At 39.2% G+C, this 22,188-nt stretch overlaps 1 protein-coding gene across 2 annotated transcripts in view; it reads right to left on the minus strand.

Moving 5' to 3' along the window:
- Positions 1 to 17,522, minus strand: part of LOC133996114 (oxysterol-binding protein-related protein 10) — a 74,987-nt gene extending 57,465 nt beyond the window's left edge. For both annotated transcript variants that reach the window (XM_062435671.1, XM_062435669.1), the window contains exons 1-2: positions 16,957 to 17,522; positions 4,566 to 4,741 (exon numbers count right to left, since the gene is read on the minus strand). In XM_062435671.1, the coding sequence (XP_062291655.1) occupies positions 4,566 to 4,741; positions 16,957 to 17,231 (451 nt within the window). In that variant the 5' untranslated portion in view covers positions 17,232 to 17,522. The remainder of the gene's footprint in view (positions 1 to 4,565; positions 4,742 to 16,956) is intronic.
- Positions 17,523 to 22,188: the final 4,666 nt, after the last annotated feature.

Consider the following 22,188-nt stretch of genomic DNA (forward strand, 5'->3'; position numbering starts at 1 on the left):
GAAAATTTGCTGTAATTCTAGGTTTAACTTTAATTGCATTTTAATAGCTATGACTCACTCGTGACTACTGAACCTCTCATTTTGAAGTATTGCAACAGGATTTAAATGTCATGCGGCGCTCAAGGAGGCCGTCCACATCTGATGGCAAAGAATCAAGACAGGTTTATAATTTAATACACAGTCGAAATGAAACCGGGAATTTAAAGCTAAGAAAAATCACTCTGACATTTGAAATAATGCAAATAACTAAAATCCAGTGTTGAAACGCCACATTACTGAACAGTTCTCAAGTCATGTGGATCTCTCTGTATATTTAGGTAAGGACGGAATTTAAAAACTATCTAAATCTAGTATTTGTTGGTTTTTTCGGCCATAAACAAACATAACTTCCTGTGAGACCATTTCAGTAGTGCTGGCGAAAATGGAAGATTTTTGGGGTTCAATACAGGACAAAAGTGCCCAGTGGAAAGTCGCGGCTAGTTAACCCTTACCTATTACATACTGTTCATATTCTATTCTATATAAAAAATGTGTTGGCTGCACAAAGATGTGGGTCACATTAGGAAAAGTCTGGCTTAAAGAAATATGTATAGGGTGGTTTTACAGCTCTAGAATATAAAAAGCATGTAAGGGTTAAGACATGTCCGTAATAACAGCTGGCTAGAAAGGACTGAACACTGTAGACGTTTCAGACAGCAGAGATTACAGCTAAAGAGTTGGAAAAATTACTTAATGAGTGAGCACTGGGGGAAGTTATGTTTAATGGACATAACCAAGTTACGCTGACATAAATATCTGAGCTGCTGTGCTGTAAGGCTGGGCGATATGGGCAGAATCAAATATCACAATATTTTTCACCAAATGCTTCGATAGCTTGTCTTATAATACAGAAAGTAAATTCCAGGAACATACTTTTTTTTCAGAAAGACAGATGAAATAATGAGAAATGAGAAATTGCTTTGAATTAGAGAAGTTAGTAGAACAGATGCTAAACCAGACATGACGTCAGCTCTATGTGTAACAATCTGTTATCAAATGACTTCAGTTTCCACACAGCTCTATTCACTGAATAAAGACTCCGAGACGTATCTTTGACAGACGTAACAATGTCCTCATCTGACTTCCTCATCTGACTGGCAAGAAAGTGAATAAGCATATTTCCCAAAATGTCAAACTACTCCACCAGACTACAGAGCAGCTTCTTTCCTCAGGCTTTGAGACTCCTCAAATCATCCACTGCACTCCAATGTAGAAAAGTGGTCTTAATTTCATGGCTTATTATTTATTAATCCATTTATATCATTTCTGTTTTTTTGTGAGTAGCATAAATGGACTACAAATTACATTTCGTTATACAACCCTGTATGGTAAAATTATAATAAATGAATCTTGAATCTTAATTGCTGTAGCTTTCTGAGAAAACATTTTTGACATCTTGGGTCAAGTTAAACTCTCAACCATAGAAAACAAATGTGTATCTGCACTCAAACAGAGAAGACAATAACCCCCCCTCCTCCTCGGGTTGCTCACTAAGTGAAAAGTCTCTCTTGGATAATCACATAAGCCGAAAATGTCACGTCCGCCGCTCACAGGAGTCATTTCAGGAAACCATACAAATTATTTCCTATCGCAAAAACAACATATATTTTTGACATGTTGTTATGTTTTGGCAGGTTTATAATAATCAATCATGATAACAGATTTCTGCATCACAACGCCTCAAATATGCCTTAAATATTGTGATTTAATTATTCCGATGCACAGTGAAGATTGCGTCAGGCATCCTAATCAGCCAGTTTGAAACATCTGCTGGGAACAACTTGATGATAAATAGCTTAATTCGCCATCTGAACATTCGCACATGATTAAATTCCCACAGCTAGTCACCTTTACCCAGCAGCAAAACACAAGTCCCCGCGGTCTCCACTTCCCAATAATGAAATAATCCCTTTATATTCCTCTACTTTAGTTAATTTTCTTGTGCTCCTTCGTTCAGAGCCAGACAAACCCTCAGGCTGTTAGATGTCACATGTGGATCCCTTCGTGGATGAAAGTACACACTCCTGCATTCATAGAGAGATGCTGAGTTGTGATCAGTTGTTAACCACCTCGAGGGAGCCTCTGCATACAGAATCTGTGTATCCGGTGTCTTTTTACACCAGCGAGCGATAAGGAAACCTTCTCAAAATCCTCTTGTGAAAACGTATCAACCTGAGAATAAAGGTGGCATTTAAAGCTTTAGACACAGACCAGTGGTGAGATGACACGAGGGACAGCTTACACCTTACAAGCTAAGCCTGGAAAACTGGAAAATGACACCTGATTAAACCTTGAAGTAACTCTTTTTCTTTTTTTTCTCCCCCACCCAAAGGTAGGCTTTCAGGGGTTCCCATGGTAACCAATACCAGATCTGAGCATACCAGCTTAATCACTAAAAGTCAAGGGCACACATGTGAGCTACTTTGTTCCATGCTGGTTGACTAAATTGGGAGTTTTTGAAGACAAATGTTGCTATGTTGCATTTTCACAGTAAGAACATTTTAAAAGCTTGTTTTTTTTGACGGAGGTGGGTTTTTAGGGGTTAACAGCAGGTTCTGGCACTAGTCAAACCTCAAAACAAGCATTAGGTTTGTTTAAGCTGTATCTACAGATGGCTTTTCTCTCTCTCTCATGTGACTTTCTTGATAATTCTCAAATCTCAGTGAGGCACTGGAAAAAGGAAATACCTCTGCCCGTGTGCCGCACTGCCCAACTTCTACTCAGTGGAATCATTGTTTTCCTTTTAGCTCGATACACACGGATCACCGAGTTATTCAGGGAATATAGGCCAAGTTATTCTGATATCCTCCCCCTTGAGAGAGTAAGGGGGCATTCCAGCAGCTCAAGTGGAGCAACAGTAAAAAGGAGTCTCTCTCGCTTCGGTAGATACAGGTCACTGAAAGCCACGGCCCTCAGCACAGTGACCAGCTACAGGCTCTGGATCTGGGTCTTAAAGAGATATTTCAACATGTGTTCAACATTGTTTTTGATGAACATGAGGGGCTATAAATGGTAAACAAATGCGAAAAGGCTATCAAAGTTCCCCATAGCCCAAGGTGACATCTTTAAAACCCAAGATCCAAAAATGTTAAATTTAAAGTGATTTGAAATAGTCCAAAAGCAGTAAATCCTCGCAATTGAGAAGCTGGAGCCAATGTTTGTTTGTCACTTTGCTTGATAAATTACTTAAATAATCAATCTCTCGAAATTCTTTATTACTTTCTGGTCAATAAACTCATTGGATGACAATTATTTTAGCACAAATTGATGCAAAATAAATCATTTTAATGAGTTAGGTTTTAAGGGGTTTGTTTTTCACCAATGTGAATATTCAATATCAAACTGTGTTAAGTTTTGAAGACAACAATCTGGTCAGTGCCAGAATAGAAAATTAATTACATCTAATTCAATGAAAGATGAAATTCAGTGCAATTTGCAAAACTGAGCATCCTCATTCATTGTTTTTGGCTCCTTAGGAGCAGTGTAACAAGCAATAAACACCACACTGATGTATCATCTTATAAAGTTTATATGACATTAGCAATATTGCCTTTTACACACCAAGGACACACAGAGCAACATCGGTACTGATTTGGAGTCACCTTTCAGTGCACCTGACTTATATAAGTTCATTATTCACTCTCTTTTTACCTCAGGGTTTGGTCTCCGCTAACTCCTGGGGGAAATATCTTGTTCTTTAGATGCTGATTTGCTCTATCATGTTTTTCCAGCTAGTCGCTCACTTTGTCCGTCTGCTGTTTGGCGCTGGGCAGGTACAGTGGGTTTGTCAGAGGTAACAGTAAATTGATAGGTTGTAAAAACAAAACAGTGAGCTCTTCTGTTGGTTTGTCACTATAGCAACTCACATTAAACATACTGTAGTTTTTAGATGAATTGGTAAATATTGATTAGAGCATGTGAGGAAATTATTGCATGAATGTCTATAAATGCTTGTGTCAACTTCTGAAAGGTTAAAAATGCTTGGTGACCATGTTTGTGCGTCTAAACAGTAATTTCCTGTGTGAAAGAGAAACAAGGAACATCTGTTCATGCTGTAGCCATGTCTGTATGGGTATAACCACACACAGAGTAGTCACAACAACTCCTAGAGGTTGGTGTGAAACAGATAAAGGAGTATTCGCCCCCTCTCTTCTGGATTCACTCCTCTGCAGCAGCTTTTATGTTTGTACCGAAGTGTGAGCGAACCCTGCTGCTATCATTAAAGATAGTGTGACAATGCTGTTTTGAGAGATAGTTTCTTTCCTCATTAAAGTCAAGTGCAAGAGGTGGATTGCCATGAAAAGCAGCTTTAAGAGTAAAGGAGTAAAATAGTAAGTGCTTTCAATAACAAGCTGACCGTTGCATTCACAAAAAATGGCAGAGCAAAGTCACTCCTCCTAACACCCCAGCATGTAACAAGTGACTCCGACAGACAATACACACACACACACACACACACACACACACACACAGTCAGTGTTTGCAGTTGGCCATATACGGCAGCCAAGTCCAGCATGAAGTCATACCTCTGAGTTTGTACAGCTCTCCATTGACAGAGTTTACAATGAACATGTGTGGAGCCTCTTCGCTCGGTGTCACTGAGGCACCGATTAAGGGGAGGGACCCACGGGGCTTCTGGCTTTTTCCCTGCTCGTTGACGAAGTACTGCAGCTGTCCCAACTCTGGATCTAACACAAAGTACCTGCATGGGAGGAAAGGAAAGAGCAGAGACAGAAAGTGAGAAGAAAGTAATGAGCGAAGGGGAAAAAGCACTGTTAATGTTATAATAATTTAGTTTTATGCTTTTATTAGCGCAGCTTGTCTACTTGTTTTTATGCACAAACTTTCTAGGATGTGATAGAGATAAAGAAAGCGAGGGAGGGGCTATGAGGTGAGGCAACAGATGAGAGCTGCCGTGAAAACACAAAACACCCTTACATTTCTCACCCTTCATTCAACGAAGCCTGCAGGATATTATTTACCACATCTCTCCACACAAGACTTTCTAAAAATACCCCTCCTTGCACGTGAACGCCTGCTTTAACCAACATCAAGCCGGCAGCTCGGTTCCAAATTACTCAAGGTGGCAATTAGTGTGGTCATCTTGAGCCGAGCCTACAGCCCGAGGTGTGAAAATTAAAACCCCCGGTTTTCCACAGTGTGATTAATGAATCACATTCAATCAGAGCATAATTGAATCTATGCCTTGTTCATCGCTGCCTGGGAGATTCACAGCCTGCTAGACACATACAATATAGCCTCAGACACACAGAGGGGGGAACACATTTCATTTCCTGTGGCCAGAGAGGATTCGGTATGACATTCAAAAAACTGTCCTGTCCGCTCCATTTAATGCTTTGTTCTGGTCTTCCAGTTCAACACAGGCCAGAGTGGCACTGGGTGGCTTTGGCTGACCTTTGTATGATTGTCTACTGTGGCCTGAGGTAACAGCGGTTGACTTAGTCCTGTCTTCCGGCTCCGAATCGCCCTCTTTTCCCTGAGATTCCCCCTTGTTAACGATCAATGTTGTCTTTTCATGCAGGATTACAGAAGCTACAGCATTAAGCAGACCTTTTGAAAACATCCACCAAGAAGCATCCCCCTCAGCACATACCCCACTGTTGCTCCTTCCTGTCACCACATCATGGTGGGATGTGATGATTCACATCACAAGGTGTCACCTGTCCACTCCAGTATCTCACATGTGTTGTTTTTTAATAGGTGTGGGATTTTTTTTTTATGTGTCTGAGACTCCAGAGAACAGCAACAGTTCACTTTGATCTCCCCTTTATGTGGCACACTACCTGTGTCTTCTTTTCTTCTGTGATACTGTTTATCTGCAAGCTTTCTGAAAGTCTATCAGGACATATCTCATATTATGGGTGTAATGAATTCATAGCTAAACATATCTAGAAATGCAAGTAATGATTTTTATTGTCTATTATCATTATTTTTATTAGTCATCGTTAATCATTTAATCTATTAAATGTCAGCAAATAGTGAAAAATGCCCATCACAAGTTTATACCTTTAGACTTTAAGGGGACATACCATGCTTTTTGTCATTTATACATTGTTATAATGTCAGATCTCTATGTTCAACATGGTCAAAGTTAAAAAAATTTGAGATGAACGTATGTCAACACTTGAGGAACTTTGGGAACTTTGTAGTTATAGAAATACTCTGCAGTTGTGATATAACTGATGCTATAGCAGCTTCTATGGTAACCTCTTTAGGAGCCACCATTGTTGTTTTCGAACAAACATCCTCGTTTCTAACTGTTGTCACACCTAAACCACACCCTTAACTCCAAGTAGTTCCTTATAGACACTGATATGCCAAAGCACATAACTTGAAGCCTTAAAAGATGGATCTTGTGTGACCTTGCAAATGCAGCTGCCTTTAAAAGGTAAAGTTTGGTGAGTTAACCAATCAGAATAAAGAGGGCTCACTGAGAAGAGAGACAGGAGTTAAAACAGCCTGTTTCAGGAAGAGGTTGAACTGAGGGGCTGCTTAAAGGGCGGGTATAAGATAAATAAAGAGTTTTTGTAAATGTAAACCAGGCAAAAATATTCTAGTGAAGGCCTAGACTAAAATGTAATGCTGGAAATGTGCAAATGTCCCTTTACATTTTGTTCAACCAACATCAATCCAAATGTATTTTCTTTATAATGACATAAAACAGAGAAAAGTACTTGAGAATCTGCATTTCACTTAATAAATGACCACATTATTGGATTATCAAAATGGTTGCATTGTATGTTAAAGTAAAAGCATGATCAACTTCTTGTTTTAGCACTAGACATCACACACATCGTGACCGACTTCAGTCTTCAAAAGACAAAGAACTCTATTACTGCCTCCTTCACATAAGGCATTTTCTCAAAACCCCTCGAGAGTTACCCAAGAGGATGAAGTGAATACTGCTGTCTGAAAATTGATCCCCACTCATGGTGTTGCCCCATTCCATCAGGAGAGCTGGTGATTTATGTCGACCACAGCCAACCAGGGAGCAATCTGCCTGCGTTAGTTTTCATCCAGCTTTCTCTTTATCTCTGTTACGGACATACTGTCCAGCACATGAAGTATCATCCTCTGTTCAGTCAGCAGACTGGAGACTTTTACCATTGACCCCTCCAGGCAGTCTTGCCTTTGCAGCTAAACTACAATGCAGTCTTTTGACATGATGGATGGTGCCGGATAAAAAGCCGAGGGCCTTACATGCAGCCTCTCATGTCATAACAGTGCTGATAAAGCCCGACCTGTGAGACCACAAATTCTGGGCTCACGGAGAATTTTTCACTTTTTGATGCATGAGGCTGCAGCAAACTGGGCCAAACGAAAGAAAATGTTGGAACAACAAAGTTTGACAGCAGTGTTAGCAACCTTGTTGCGATTAATCAAAATAATCCCTCTGTTACTGACCAAGCTGCTCCCATGACCGCTTAATTTAATACCCATTCTAGTAAAACTGTTTCCTAGATATTTGTCCGTGTTGAAACACCACAAAGCATAGCACACTGGAGGTATTAAGGAAACCTTGTTTGGGTATTACAATGTTACAGTTTCATTTGGCAGATGATTTTATCCAAAGCAACATACACATGAGAGTTAAGACAACACAAGTAAGTGCATGAAGCTAGGTTCAGATCTGATGGGACCGAGGTGCCAACAGGCGATGCACAGAAGCACAGAAGAGACAAATATATTGTGAAAGATATTTCACTTTTTCTCAAAGATTAGGAGGGACTCTGTATCTTTGGTAACTTGTCCCACCACTAGGAACTATAGAGGATTAGGAACTGTTGTGGTGGTAATACCAGGTGGGAGGGTGCGTACACCTGAATGAGAGAGTTCAAGTGGCCAGGAGCCTTTTTAGTCGCCGTTTTGTAAGCATAAGATTTTTAATTTGGGTTTAATGCAAAAAGCCAAAAAAACATTATGGTCGCAATCACTAAATTCTGGCCATCTAATGCGTGTACTTGTGGATATTTTGGAAATTATTGTTCAGTGAATAAGATTTAAAGATGTATAGTAGGCTTTGATGTCTGCCATGTTGATGTTAATTGACAACTGTGACAGGTCACTCACCTGTGACTTCCCAGGACTCATACTGTCGCTGACTTTCTGATCGTCTGTTTAAAGAGTAAACTGTGATTTTTTTGTGATAACATTTGCTAAAAAACTGCAGGGCAAAGCTAAGGAAAGTCTTAAGAAATAACTGAGCCTTTTAAAGAATGAAATTATATATTAATGATTCATTTTTACAGATTTACTTATTTAGTAGGAACTCATGGTTTTAGGGGGGTAGGGAAGTCAGGAAGTATTGAAAGAAGGACTAACACACCTTCAGTTTTAGTCTTTTCGAGAAATATATAGGATATTGCCAATCTTATCCTTGTCCTGGAGCTTATTGTGAATTTAAAGTGGCATTGTTCATAACTGTGTGTATAGAAATGAACTTTACAAATTGTTAGCTAATGGAAAACACAACATTTAAATTTAAATTCAGTGACTTTTTGACCTTACAGCTCTGAAATGTAATCACTCGTCGAGTCAAGAGTGGGCTGCTGTAATAACAAAGAGCTCTCTTAATACTGATACTTTTTTTTTTTGCTGATACAATTCAAATAAACCACAACCATAACAATAATAGTACTGTAAAAAGAGCTTAGTCAAGCACATTTATCCACAACAAAAACACTGTCATTTCCTAATGGCATTAACATTGATGCTGCAGGAATTGAAGCTTGTCAGCAGAGTTCCCCCCCCCCCCCCCCCCCCCCCTTCTGCTCTTTTGGCAGTTTAATCTCAAAAAAATGTTCAGTGGGATGTCAGAATAGGAGGAGAGTAGTAAACCACACTGGTTATTGGCAGGGAGTGTGGGTGTTGTTTGCTCAATAACAAAATGAGTTGTAGTGTCAAAGGGATTATTTAAAGTCAACATTTTATTGTCCCATACTACCATGAGAATACTTTAAAGCTTCATCCTTTCTAACCATTAAACAGACATCTAACAGACACGGAGCAATATGAGCGTCCCGTTGGGTCAAGTGACCAATTCAATCCAATATTCACTGACTTTTAACTACAGTCATCTTTAGCTTGCTAGATTATTTACTTTCTTTACTGACCACTCATGAACTTGGGACAGCGTGTAACTCTGCTTGTCTTGAGCTTGTTCACTGGAAACAGCTGCAAGTTTTTATACAGGGTGGCGGACCATAACCAGAGAGCAAAAACATCAAGCTAAAAGCTGCCAAAGGCTAAATGTAGAGTGATGGTTCTCACTTGGTTTGATACTGCAAGCGATTCCCTTTTGAGTTTTCAAGGATGTTTTTGATTAAATTAAAAATATGAATAATGCAGGTTCAAGTCTTAGCTTTAACTCAAGTGCAAAATCCATCAAAGGGGACATATTATATATATTTTCTGTGGGAATTTTTATAACAACGTTTGATATCTATGCTAAACATGGTCAAAGTTCCAAATCTTGAGGGTAATATATGTAGAAATGCTCCCTGCTAGTAAAAAGTCCAGGCTGCAAGCTGCTCTGAACTCTTCATTTGCGACAGTTTCATGTGTTACAATGTCTGATCTCATGTGTTAGATCGGATATCAGTTTAAATATGTACGGATGTATTGGAGAAGCTGACATTTCATGTAAAGAATAAGACAAAGTACTCCCATTACAGTATGTTGAGCCAGCACAAATCTAATGAGTGGCAACTTCCAAGAGCTGTCCAATCTGTACAGCCCCAGGTTTTTAAAAATATAGCTATACCTGTAAATGACCCCTTTAATTTGCAGCTACAAGCAACCAAAACAAATGTGGTTATGATAATATGAAAGACAGCGAATTCAAACTGAAGCTACCTCAAAAAGAAAAACAGAAATCCCTGAAATAAATAGCAGAAAAAGTCTAACCGGCCGTTAACTTTATTCAGATCAATGAAAAAACAAGCTAACACCCTAAGTTTTCCTCCTCTCCTCTGCTACAGACACCCACAGGAGCTGCATTACCCCGACTCACAGCTTTGATCAAAGCAGTACAGCAGTGCTGCTTTCCACTGGGCACATCTGCAAAGAAATGATTCATCCCTCACAATGTACTCCCCACCCAGCTGACGGCATAGGAAGACATAAATTTAGAATCTACACACTGAAGCAATCTTTGCAGATCCAGCGTCATATTGTATAACGAGATATCTGAACAGGAGAAGGAGAGATAATTCTGAATGTTTGGTATCTGTGGGCTGCATGTTAATGTTGAAATACCTACATATGATGCATAAACACTTATTAATATAATCAGCAGGGGGAAAAAAACCCAACAGATTAAGTTTGAATTCAAATAACAACAGCATCTCTCGCATAAAAATGTTGAACCTCATTTGACGCTGCAGTCTGAGAATAAATCTAAATCTGAGGTTTGTTCTTCCGTTTGAGACAAAGTCTGTCTTCAGCGTTATCACCCTGGAAACCAGCTTTGAGTCGCCATCAAAAAACTCTGCTGTGCTTCATTAGCAAAAATGAAAGCTGGGTTCAACCTGAATTATCACACACCAAGCATGACCAGCTAATCGCATGCACACACACACACACACACACGCATATCGACCATGGTCACTTCTGGGGACATTACATAGATTTACATTCATTTCCTGAAGATGTACCTGCACCATAACCTTAATCACTACTTGCCTAACCCTTTCCCTGTGGGGACACAGCTTTTGACACCAGCTGGACAATCTGCCCTCAATTAATTGGTCCTAAATATGAAATTTGTCCCCAATAGTAGCATATAATAGACCACATGTGTAGGTACTGTACTGTATAATGTGGTATGTTACGGTCACAACAGCCCAATACAGTGAATCTAGCATGAATCTTGTCTGACAAACAACCATCTGTGTATCTATAAAAGACCTGAGGCTTGGCAGAGACATTTTCATATAACTGCAGCCATGTTAAACATGTTGTGAGTGTGTCTGTGTGAGAGAGACAGTGAGCGAATGTATTTGTGTAAAACGAGACTACGGCATCGTGATTGTTCGGCCTGAGAGCCTCGAGGCTGTGGAGACAACACATCAATCCTGAAATAGTGTCTTCAGTCCTCTAGCGCAGCTCTTTGCAGATGAGTACTCATACATGACAGTGTCAGTATGTGTTTGTATGTGTGCTCATGTGCTGTACTTCTGTCGATGTGCAGAGCAATTAGAGCTTTAGATTTTGAGCTTGAAGACATTTTAGCTGGTACTTATTTAAAGGACTATTTGAGAGTTAAGACCTGGTTTGAGGGTTTAATTTATAATTAAGTTTATTTAATTCAGTGTAAGGTTGGCGTTAGAATTGGGTCTTATTTTGTAACTGAGACTAATTGTCTCTAGAGGTTATGATAACAATGTACTCACCAAATTGCTAAGACCTGGCAGACCTACTTCACTATAACAATGCTTTTTAACAAAGAAATTAATGGTCAGACACTCATACAAGCTGTAAACAAGCCAACAGTTTAATTTGGAGTTAAAACTAGAAGTGAGAGCGCCTGAAATGTCCCTGAAAATCCCTTATTTAGAAGAAAAGAGTGTGCACACAAATACAGAACTGGGGTCAGAGTCTTTTTGCCCTAATTTTGTCTTCAAGCTAAGTTGAGACTAACACCATGTTTTGTTTATAACCTGTGTGATTGTGTTCCTGAATCAGACTTCTTATTCTCAACACCCACTCAAAGAAAAACAACTCACTTAATATCACCTTTGCCACCTCTCACTCATCACTGTGGGAAGTAGTAAGCTCATGAGAGCATTGTACAACAGGGCAAATTATGACTTAATCTTAAAGGGTACATAACATGCTTTAAGGGATTTTCTGTTATTTTTATACTTGTATGATGTCAGATGTCTATATTTAAAACATTCAAAGGTTCAAAACTTGAGGATATATATGAATATGCATGAAAAAATGCTCTCTGACAATCAAAAAGCACTTCCTTTGCAATGTTACCTCCACATAATGACATCAGATTGTTTGTGCAAGCCCACAAATTGTTATTTACATATTATTTACGTTACATATTTCAGTTTGGATTGGTATAGATGTATTTGAGAAGTTTCTATTTTGAGTAATCAAGGAAAAGAATTGAAATCCTACTTTTACTTTTTGTTTACAGAACCTGTTTGTTACAGAACCTGCAAAAGCCTGCAGGAAGCTGGCCAATCAGAGCAGGGTGAGGGGCCTTAAAGAGATCGGAGGTAACACGGCCTGTTTCAGACAGAGGCTGAACTGAAGGGCTGTATAAAGAGCCAGTATAAGACAAATAAGGAGTTTATTCTAAAACTCTAAATCAGGTAAATATATTTCAGTAGAGCTCTAGAAAAAAAATATAGACCCGGAAATGTGCACGTTACCTCCAATTTAAGGTTAAGTTTAGGGGCTAGGGAATGCAATATGGCAATGTAATTCTTTAGAAGTATAGTATGTATGTAGATATATCACATTCGCTCCCATACAAACGCACGCAGCACCTACTGTACACAACACCAACAGCACTTCACACTGACACATGGCCACCCACATAGTGGCAGAATTAGCTCCACACAGGTCTGCTACTCACCACGACACAGACTGCCAAACACACAATATGTGATTCTCCACTTGATAAATATTGGAATGTGACTGATGAGTGTAATTACTCCGACACTGTCTTCCACCGGTGCACGGCATCTCCTCCTTCAGCTGATTCTAAAATTAAATGCTGTGGGCACTTAAGATATTAACTATTTGTAAATGTTGAACACAACCTGGCATAAAACTAATTTCTTCTTCCCTTAATGGGTTTAGAAATAACTCGAAGTCATTTTGAAGTCAAACCTGACTGCAGTGTTGTAATCCTTTTTTCTGACCTTTATCTCAAATTCAGCTTAAGTTTTCTTTTACATTTTTGTTTTTTAACTTCTAGGATAATATTACTTTAAAATCCCTTGTAAAAGAAACTTATTAATGAGCTTCAGGAATGATGGAAAAGTTCATCCATGGAAAGTGAAAGAAAGCCTATAACTCACTAACTAAAATGATAAAGTGATTACATTTTATATCCAAAAGGTCAAAAGGTGAACTTCACTTTCAAAAACACTTTTCTGGCCATTTTTTTTTTTTTTAAACGCCATGACTCAGGAACAGAAGGGGAGACAGTGACCATATTTCACATTTGGTCAGATACTGAATTGGTGACATTTATCATGGGTGCCCACCTTGAAACTGCAGTGATTGTAAAGACCTTCTGTGCTGCCGGCTTGAAGATGTGTGTGAAGCATCCACATTTTAAGAATTTGTAGCTCCTCTGCAGCAACATCCATATCTGAAACATCGTTTGCTGTCCTGGCTATAACTTAAATGAGTTAAAAGAAGTAAACGGAACATGCAGGCCTGTTTTTCCACTGCACTTGTTTACAGCCCCCCTCAATAAAAGTTTAACATTATTCATAACGATGACAAAACTTCACAAATCTTGCTTCTCATCTTTATTTCTTCACTGCAGTAACAGATAAACATCCCTGCTCTAATTAGTCACTTCCTATCTACAAAAATATGTTAGCTTCCCTCTTTCTCTTCCTAAAATTGAACTGTATACATTTGAGTTCAAGTGATACCAGCACTGTAGTGTCATTATTAGGACTGCGACTAATGATTATATTCATTATCGATTAATGGCAGAAAACAGTGGAAATGGCCATCGTAATTTTAGAGTCAGTGGTGGTTACGTCTTTAATTCTCATTATTGTCTCATATTGTCTGAACAGACCAAAACTCAAATATATTCAGTTTACGACTAAGAAAAGCATTAAATATTCACATTACAGTCATTTTGGTTTTTAATTGCTTTAAAAAATGAGTAAAATGGTTATCTGATTATCAAAATAGTTGCTGATTAATTTTCTGTCGATTGACTTGACTAATTGTAATAATACACAGTATAAAATGATCTCCTAGTGAGTTATGAGTCCTGGTTACTATTATAATATTATAATCTGCTGTAATAACCATACCACTACTACTAGTGATAGTACAAGTAGCAGTGCTGGTGGGTTAGAATAAGGTTCATGTGCTCACAAGAAACCTTTAATCTCATCTGATTCAGGCAACATCTTCAGGATGTTTTAGTCCTTGTTCGCTATCTGTGTCCATGCATACACTCGGCTCCAGGCCATGGCACTGGCTCGGGTCAATGGACCAAAAGGAATTTCCTCTTGAAAGCTAGACATCTGCCTTTAGGCGCTCTAAAATTGAAACAGGAGATGTACCATAACCCCAATGTACAAACCGTCCTTTAAATACCTTTTCTGCTTATGAAGCAGTATGATGTTACTTATTGTAATATCCTGCACAGTATGTATGTTTTTGTTTGTATATGTGTGTGTTCGAGTGTTTGTGTTCGAGAGGTGACAGGCGACAAATCCCACAGGAACATAATATGTAATTTAATACGTTTTTTTTATCAATAACGCCTCACTTTTACCTCTTTGAAATGAACACGTGTGCCTTTTTTCCCCCCCAGGATGAATCTTACACCCAGGTATTCCTATGAGTAAATATCAAGATGCAGTACAGTGCCTCATCTTTCTGTCAGTTTAATAAGAGAGCAGAGATTCTTACTCTCCATCTCCACCTCCCTACCCCACCCCTCTCTCACATACACTGGCCTCCAGCCCAGATCATACACTCTACAGTGTGAGACTCCTTCTTCTCTGCAGCACTGCTACAGAAACAATGTGACACTATATTTTTCCGTATTTTTTTACAATTCAAATTCATGTGCACATGAGGGTAAAAAAAAAAACCTAAACCTGCAAAAAAGAATGGCTGCATAATTCATGATAACTCTGAAGGAGTTGGGCAGCATACAAGAAATTCGCAAGAAAAGGTTTTCTATTCCTCGAAAAATGATGTTGGAAACCATCCAAACCACAACCAGATGTTTCTTACATGGCCCACAATAATAACAACAAGTGAAAGATTGAGTAATATTTCCTAAATTTTACTCTTAACACTTCTCCTGAAAACTCTCAGTTTCTCGCAGTATTTGGCAACATTTGAGTTAAAGTAAATCCGACAGGGAAGGGAGTGAACCTATAAATGCTGCATGAAGTACAGTTGCAAAATAATGCACTGCTGTGATCTCCACAGTTATTGCAGTGCTGCTCTGTACTTCATTACGAGAGCAGCTGCAGTGCTCCAGGAGAAGCAGAACACCGGAGAACCACAGGATATGTGCATCAGATCAGCTCTAGCTATAAAATGAGCTAATATCTGCAACAACCATGACAACTTGTAACTGGCAAGCACAGTAAATATGTAAGCTGAGTCAACATAGGAATTACCCACTGCTTGGGGATGAATGTCCTATACACTGAGCTGGATTATTTTAAACACACCTGTATAATCCAACACGATGGCCCTGCAATAAATCCCTATTACTTTGTGTTGATATTGTGACCAACAGCTGTTGATTCAGCTGTGTGGCAGTTTTTGATATGGTTGTCAGTGGTGGTGGTGGTGGAGTTATAAGGGCTGCTACTAACAATTACTCTCATCATGGATTTATCTGATGACTGTTGTTATGCAAATAAATGCTGGAAAATAGTGAAAAATACCAGTTATAATATCTCGGAGCCCATGTTGACATCTTCAGAAGTCTTTACTATAATATACGACACAGAATAGCTTCAAATCCTCACACTTGAGAAGCAGCAACCAGCAAATGTTTGGTATTTTTGTCTAAAAAGTGATGTAAAAAGTTATTTGACTATCAAAATAGTTACATATTAAGTTTTTGTTGATTGACTAATCAACTAATCGATTAATCAACTAGTTTTCAGTCTTAGAGTCCCACTGATACTGGGTACTGCATTTTTGTGGCTGATATCTGAGAGTCAAAATCCAATACCAATTGATAAAACAAGCATATGAATATTAAATGTTTTTAATATAATATTTAATCATGTTCATGTAATATTTGTACTGAGTGGAACATTTAACAAATAAACTCATCAGTGTTCTCTGATCAATAAACTGCAGTATATAATGAAGAGGCTGTTTGGCAATTCTCCTTCTTACTCATCAGCCGACTTACAGCTGATACCAATACATCTGCATTAAATTAATATAAGTCAATATCAGCCAAGCTGATTTATCAATCGAACTCTATTGCACTGCAGTGCATTATATATGACATGTCTAGTGGTTCGACCAACCTGATTATACAGCATGAGGCTCCATAATAGTACAAAAGGCAATCCAGCACAACTGTAACTAACTTCAGCTGGCTTCAACACATGATATTGATTAATCTGCCAATAATTTTCTTTATTATGTGCTTAATCTCTCCATAAAATGTCACAAAATAGTGAAAAATGTCTGTCACAATATCCCAAAGGCTAAGTTGGCATCTCCAGATTGCTCGTTTTATCCAACTAACAGTCCACAACCCAAATATATTCCCTTTATAATATTAGAGGATGGAGAAATAGCAAATATTCACATTTGTGAAGCCAGAATCTTGTAATTTTGGACACTTTTGATTGAGAAATGGCATAAATGATTGATCAGTTATCAAAAATAGTTGCACCATCATCCCCACTAACTGCAAGAAGTTGGGCCAATTTGTCTCTAAAGTCACCACATAGTTTTATCTGCCTCTCTATTAGCAGGCCCACAAGCATGTGCATGGTTTGGATTTACCCCCCCACCTCAGCTCCTCCTCACCCCTCCTCTCCCTCAGTGACGTGTTGGGTAGAAGTGCAACGTGGACGGGGCAAATAACAACATGAAGCCATCTGACACCTAAAGTGAAGTGTGTCAAACGCCCCCTCTGCGCCCCCTCCACCCTTTCCCATCTAACTCCATCCATGCTCGTACCTGTTCTGCCAGCCTTGGATCAGGTTGGTGTATTTGCTCAGCACTCCCTCCAGCTGCCTCTTGCGTGCCTGCTGCTGCAAATTCATGCTGTTCCCCAGCAAAGCTCCTCGGATGCCTCCTGCTCCAGCCGGGCCGCCAAGTGAGCTGCAGCCGGGACTCTGAGACCCGGTGCGCGCAGGTTTCCTCGTGTTCCCGCGGTCCGAGGAAGAGGAGGAGGAGGAGGAAGAGTTGGTTTTATTGGTCCCGGGTTGAGGACTGCAGAGCGCCTTGTCCATCCTGGCGACGGGACGGCAGAGAACAGGAGGAGGCGGAGGAGGAGTAGGAGGAGAGGGGAGGAGGGGACAGGGGTGGACCAGAAGCAGCAGCAACAGCAGCAGGGACGATTTCACCAGAGCATAAGTGGTAAACACGGCAATGCGTGACTGCTGGACTAAAGCAGAGGCAGTGGGTATGCATTGACCGTGCTGCGCCGTTTGTTTGAGGGTCCTTCGGTGCGTAAAAAGGCGGACATATTCCTCGGTGGTGTTCGTGCCCTGCTCTCTCCTCTGCAGTGCGCGGCTGTGTGGCACTGTGGGTCTCCTCCAGCGTTTTCCTGGTAGGAAAGGAGAGCAGAGCCCAGAGACACTCCCACTTTACTCTGGACCAGCCCCCGGATATTACAATGCAATCCTATTATGCACATCATCATCATCATGCCAAAAAAAAATCCCCCCTAATAAAAAAGAAGATAGTAATACTGCAAATGCCAGCAGGAAAAGGCATGACTCATGTGTGTGGGGCTGATAAAAGAAATTATGCATGTATGTACATGTATTATGCATGTAAGTGAAAATTGCAGCAAATCGTTCATTTATTTATCATTTCAGACAGTATTATAAGACTATTATGGGAACATTAATATATATGAGATATATATGGTAATACAATATTATAGGAAAGAAAATATAATAAATCAAAAGCTCCATTATAGGTCACTTTAAACTCATTAAAGGAACAGCAACCTACATTGGTATGTTGTGGGGAATCATAAAATGTCATCACATATAAAACACAACTACATTTGAAGCCAAGGCATTTTAAAGTTCAGCTGAAATCACTTTCAATCAGCCTTCTTTGCAGCCACAAATAATGCTGACATGCTTTTTATAAAATGTCAATAATTTAGTATTATTAGAAATATATTACAAATGCTCCTTTTTGTCTCAGCCTGCTGTCAGAGTCTTATTTGATAGCTGGCAGGCTATTTAATGTGCTGTGTTTGTAGCCTGCTAACTGACGCTAGCAGTTCCCCGGTTAATGTTTGTTTGGTGGTTTGTTCAGTAAGCTAAGGTGAAGGACAAGATGTGTGTTCATGATTGTAAGTTAGATAATAAGATTTTAGCAGTGGCTTTTATGTTGTGTAGCAGGATGCTATCAGGCTCAGTGTGACCGGCTCAGCCATATTACTGCTTTATTTGAGGACTCCAGCTACATATAAGTGGAGAACGGTAATTAATTGAAGTAATGTAAAACTAGGGGGCAGCATAATGAAATTAAAGAATTTAAAACATACATTTTTCCCTTTTGGTTTCAGATTTTTTTTCTCAAAAGGAGAACACAGGACAAATGATTAAAGGTGCAGTCACTGAAATCTCCCCACACTCTGCTCCAAAAAAGGACATGATGTCAAATTTTTGATGCAGGTATCAAGCAAATATTGGTCGTAGCGATCATAAAGTGCAAATGATGTATAAAAATGACATTACAGTTTGTAGTCTGGTAGTGTGATAATGCATACTAAGACATGGTGATGAAACAAACTAAAATAATAAGGTTCCCATTCCCAAACACAGTGCAGCAGTGTTGAACAAAGGTGAACTCTAACCTATGAAACCATCAGAGTGGGCTGGACATCGCACTAAAACAGGAAACTTAAATTTGTGCTTCGGATTGCATGTGACCAAACTTTTACAGAACAGGTGTGCATGCTGTAGTTGACATGAAGGCAGTTTAATTTCAGTTGGACTTTAAGCACTAAATCAACTGTATCCTTCACTATTTAATAATATATTGGTTCTATCTTATAGACAGACAACTTTATATTTATGCCTCCATGCCGGTGAGAGCCACGGCCGAAGGCATTACTTTTTTAGGTTGTCCGTCCGTCCCATTCTCATGGACGTGATATCTCAGGAACGCCTGGAGGGAATTTTATTACATCTGGCACAAACGTCCACTTGGACTCAAGGTTGAACTGATTAGAATTTCATAGTCAAAGGTCACTGCAACCTCACAAAACACATTGTTGGCCGTAACTCAAGAATTAATACGCCAATTATGAGAAAGTCTGAAGTATGACAAAGATGAAGTAATGACGTTTTATATCCAAAATATTCAACGCCATAACTAAGGAAGAGAAGGGGAGGTTGGGACTAAATTTCACATTTGGTCAGATACTGAATTGGTGACACTAATCTTGGGTCCCCGCCTTGAAACTGTGGTGATTATAAAGATCTTTTGTGCTCCCAGTTTGGAGATGTATGTGAAGCATCCAAATGTTATAATTTGTAACTTCTTTGTATTTTGCTTTCAGAGGGTACTTGTACCCTCTTCACTTCCTCTCCCTGGAAGATGGAAAGGTTCCCTTGATAGTCCACCACAAGCTCATTGGTTTTGCTGACACTGAGCTTCAAATGATTATCATCGCACCATGTATCAAAGCTCTCTATCAGTACTATGTACTCCTCTGTAAAAATAGCCTCTAAGTGAAGACAGCATGTTTCTCACTGGACATTATTCACTGGAGTCGTACACTTAATCCCTTTCATTGCATTCCTTCGAAGTCTTCACTACAAATATTTTATGAGTCTTGACAGACATGGATGGAAACTGCAACTTCACAGGTTAGCAGAGGCATGCAACCGTGAGGTAGTATTTCTACCTTCTATTTTAGATTACATTATGCTCACATGGTTCATTTTTCTAAATAAAACTGTGTTTCATCAAATTACCAAACTAGCTGACGTACAGAAAACCTGAGCCAAATGTTCCTGTAAAGACATACTAGCTGTTTGTTTTTTTGTTTTTGTTTTTTAAATGAAGGTGTCATCTCTAGTGTGCATTGTGTTTGATGGAAACAACAGTGCCTCAACAGGAAATTTTTGCCCAAGGGCCCCCAGACAAGTCAAACTGGCTCTAGGTATGCTAAAAAGCTACGTTTGGTATAGTTTATTTTACATTTTAAAAGATTTACAGAAAACAACATATCAGATTTCATAAGGGGCAGAACGCTTGAGTCCTTTTTGTTTTCACTGTGCAACAATCTTCATAATAAGGTGGAGACATGCTTTCAAGTTTTTACTTAAGAAATATTTGAAAATATGTACAAAAAAACTAGAAAATGTAATCTAGAAACTGACACACAAAAAAATCACATCATAAAAGACAATGATAGTACAATAAATTGGTATGTTTTTCATCCAAGTATTGAATAATCTATGCATGGAAAGGAACATGCACACAACCATGACAACCAGGATGAAAAGGACACATTAATGAAGACCAGACTGAGGAGCTTTGCAGGCTATTAAGATTGCGCTGAGCAATCGAAGGCATGCCTCGATGAATCTCCACAGGACACTTAGCAGAGCACGGATAGATTCCTGCTGCTTGTCAGCTGAGGCAACCACAAAGCAGCAATCAATACAAGAGAGTTAAAAAAAAAAATCCCTGTGCAATTGAGAGTCAATGGTTTGTTAAAAGCTTGTGCTGAGAGTCAAACCTGGGTCAGCTACATTTCATTATTAGAAGTCATGCCAGTTTGACTCTGAGGTCTTTGTTATTAAGCTTCAATTAAAAATGTGTATAAATTATTGAAATAGAATTTATCATGCACTTTTTCTAGCATAAAGGTTGGTTGTGCAAACTCTGCAGGATCAATCAAAATCCTCATCTCTTCCTAACCATCTCCTTCTGTTTCATCATTCTTCATCGCCATCGTCCAGTTGCAAGCACTTTAAAACAACTTGAATCATCACTGTCACGGTTACCATCACCATCACTCTGCCAAAACCAAACTAGCTGCTGCAAGAAGCACCGACCCGGAGAAATAGGTGTTTCCTCACCTCAGCACTGTAAAACATGAAAGAACTCATTCCTCTGAGCTGTGATTCGATTCTTTACTCCAGCTACACTGACATCGCACCAATCTCCTGCATTACGGCCCCGTGTCAGCCCAGTCAGATTTATGGCAGCTGTGACTCCCCGAGGCTGGCCCTCATCATCTTCAGCCACCAGTCCGCTCTCAGCACCAACACTATTACAGCCAGGCGGGAGATACTAAATCTCTAAAATGCCAGCTTTTCAGGAGCTGAGAACCCCAGCCTCGTTTGTAGCTTGACGCTAGTACATTTTTAATTATAAACTATAAGTTTAAATCCAAAGGTTTTTGAACTTTGTCGTAATTTGTCATGTCTTAATATGAAGTAGCTTTAATTCAATTCAAAATACTTTATTCATCCCTTAAGGAGCTATTTTAATCAAGCGAATACACTACACACACACACACACACACACACACACACATATATATGGTATATACTGTATGCTTGTATTAAGTATTAAGGATGCAAATATCACCTTATACTACACTGTCTGAGAGTATCATAAATATATTCTGTACCAGTCTTGATTGAAGCTATTTAATGTTTACACTGAGAGAAATATTCAAATTTAAGACATGTTTTTAACAGCTGCACCATTTTATCATTTGGAAATATTCTAGATGTGTTCCCAACGCTTTTGAGAACAACTAGACTCCAGCTTGTAAGTAGAGTTCATATCAACCCCCAAGATGTGATTATGACTGAGAGACTAGGATTCTTCTGAAAGCTCATATGTCTTTGCTCTTAATATATAATATGGAAGTCAGACATACATATATAATATGTTATGTTTATCTTCGCAAGCAGAAGTTCAACAATCACATAGGGTTGTAACGTTCAAGTGTCCACATACTTTTGGCCATAAAGTGCGCTGGAACATCTCAGTATGTTTAAACCAGACTTCACTTGATCAAAGCATGGTCCTGCCCACCATATTTGGCATTTAGATGTCTGACAGCCTTTCAGAAAATAATTGATAATAGATCGCAAGCCTCAGGAAAGAAAAAGTCAAGGACTCCCTTTTAAAGATAAAGTTATGTGAAGAAGTCCTCAAGCAGCACACATTCTTATCTCTTAGTTCTCACGCTCT

This window comes from Scomber scombrus, chromosome 16, assembly GCF_963691925.1.
Source record: "Scomber scombrus chromosome 16, fScoSco1.1, whole genome shotgun sequence".
Taxonomy (NCBI): domain Eukaryota; kingdom Metazoa; phylum Chordata; class Actinopteri; order Scombriformes; family Scombridae; genus Scomber; species Scomber scombrus.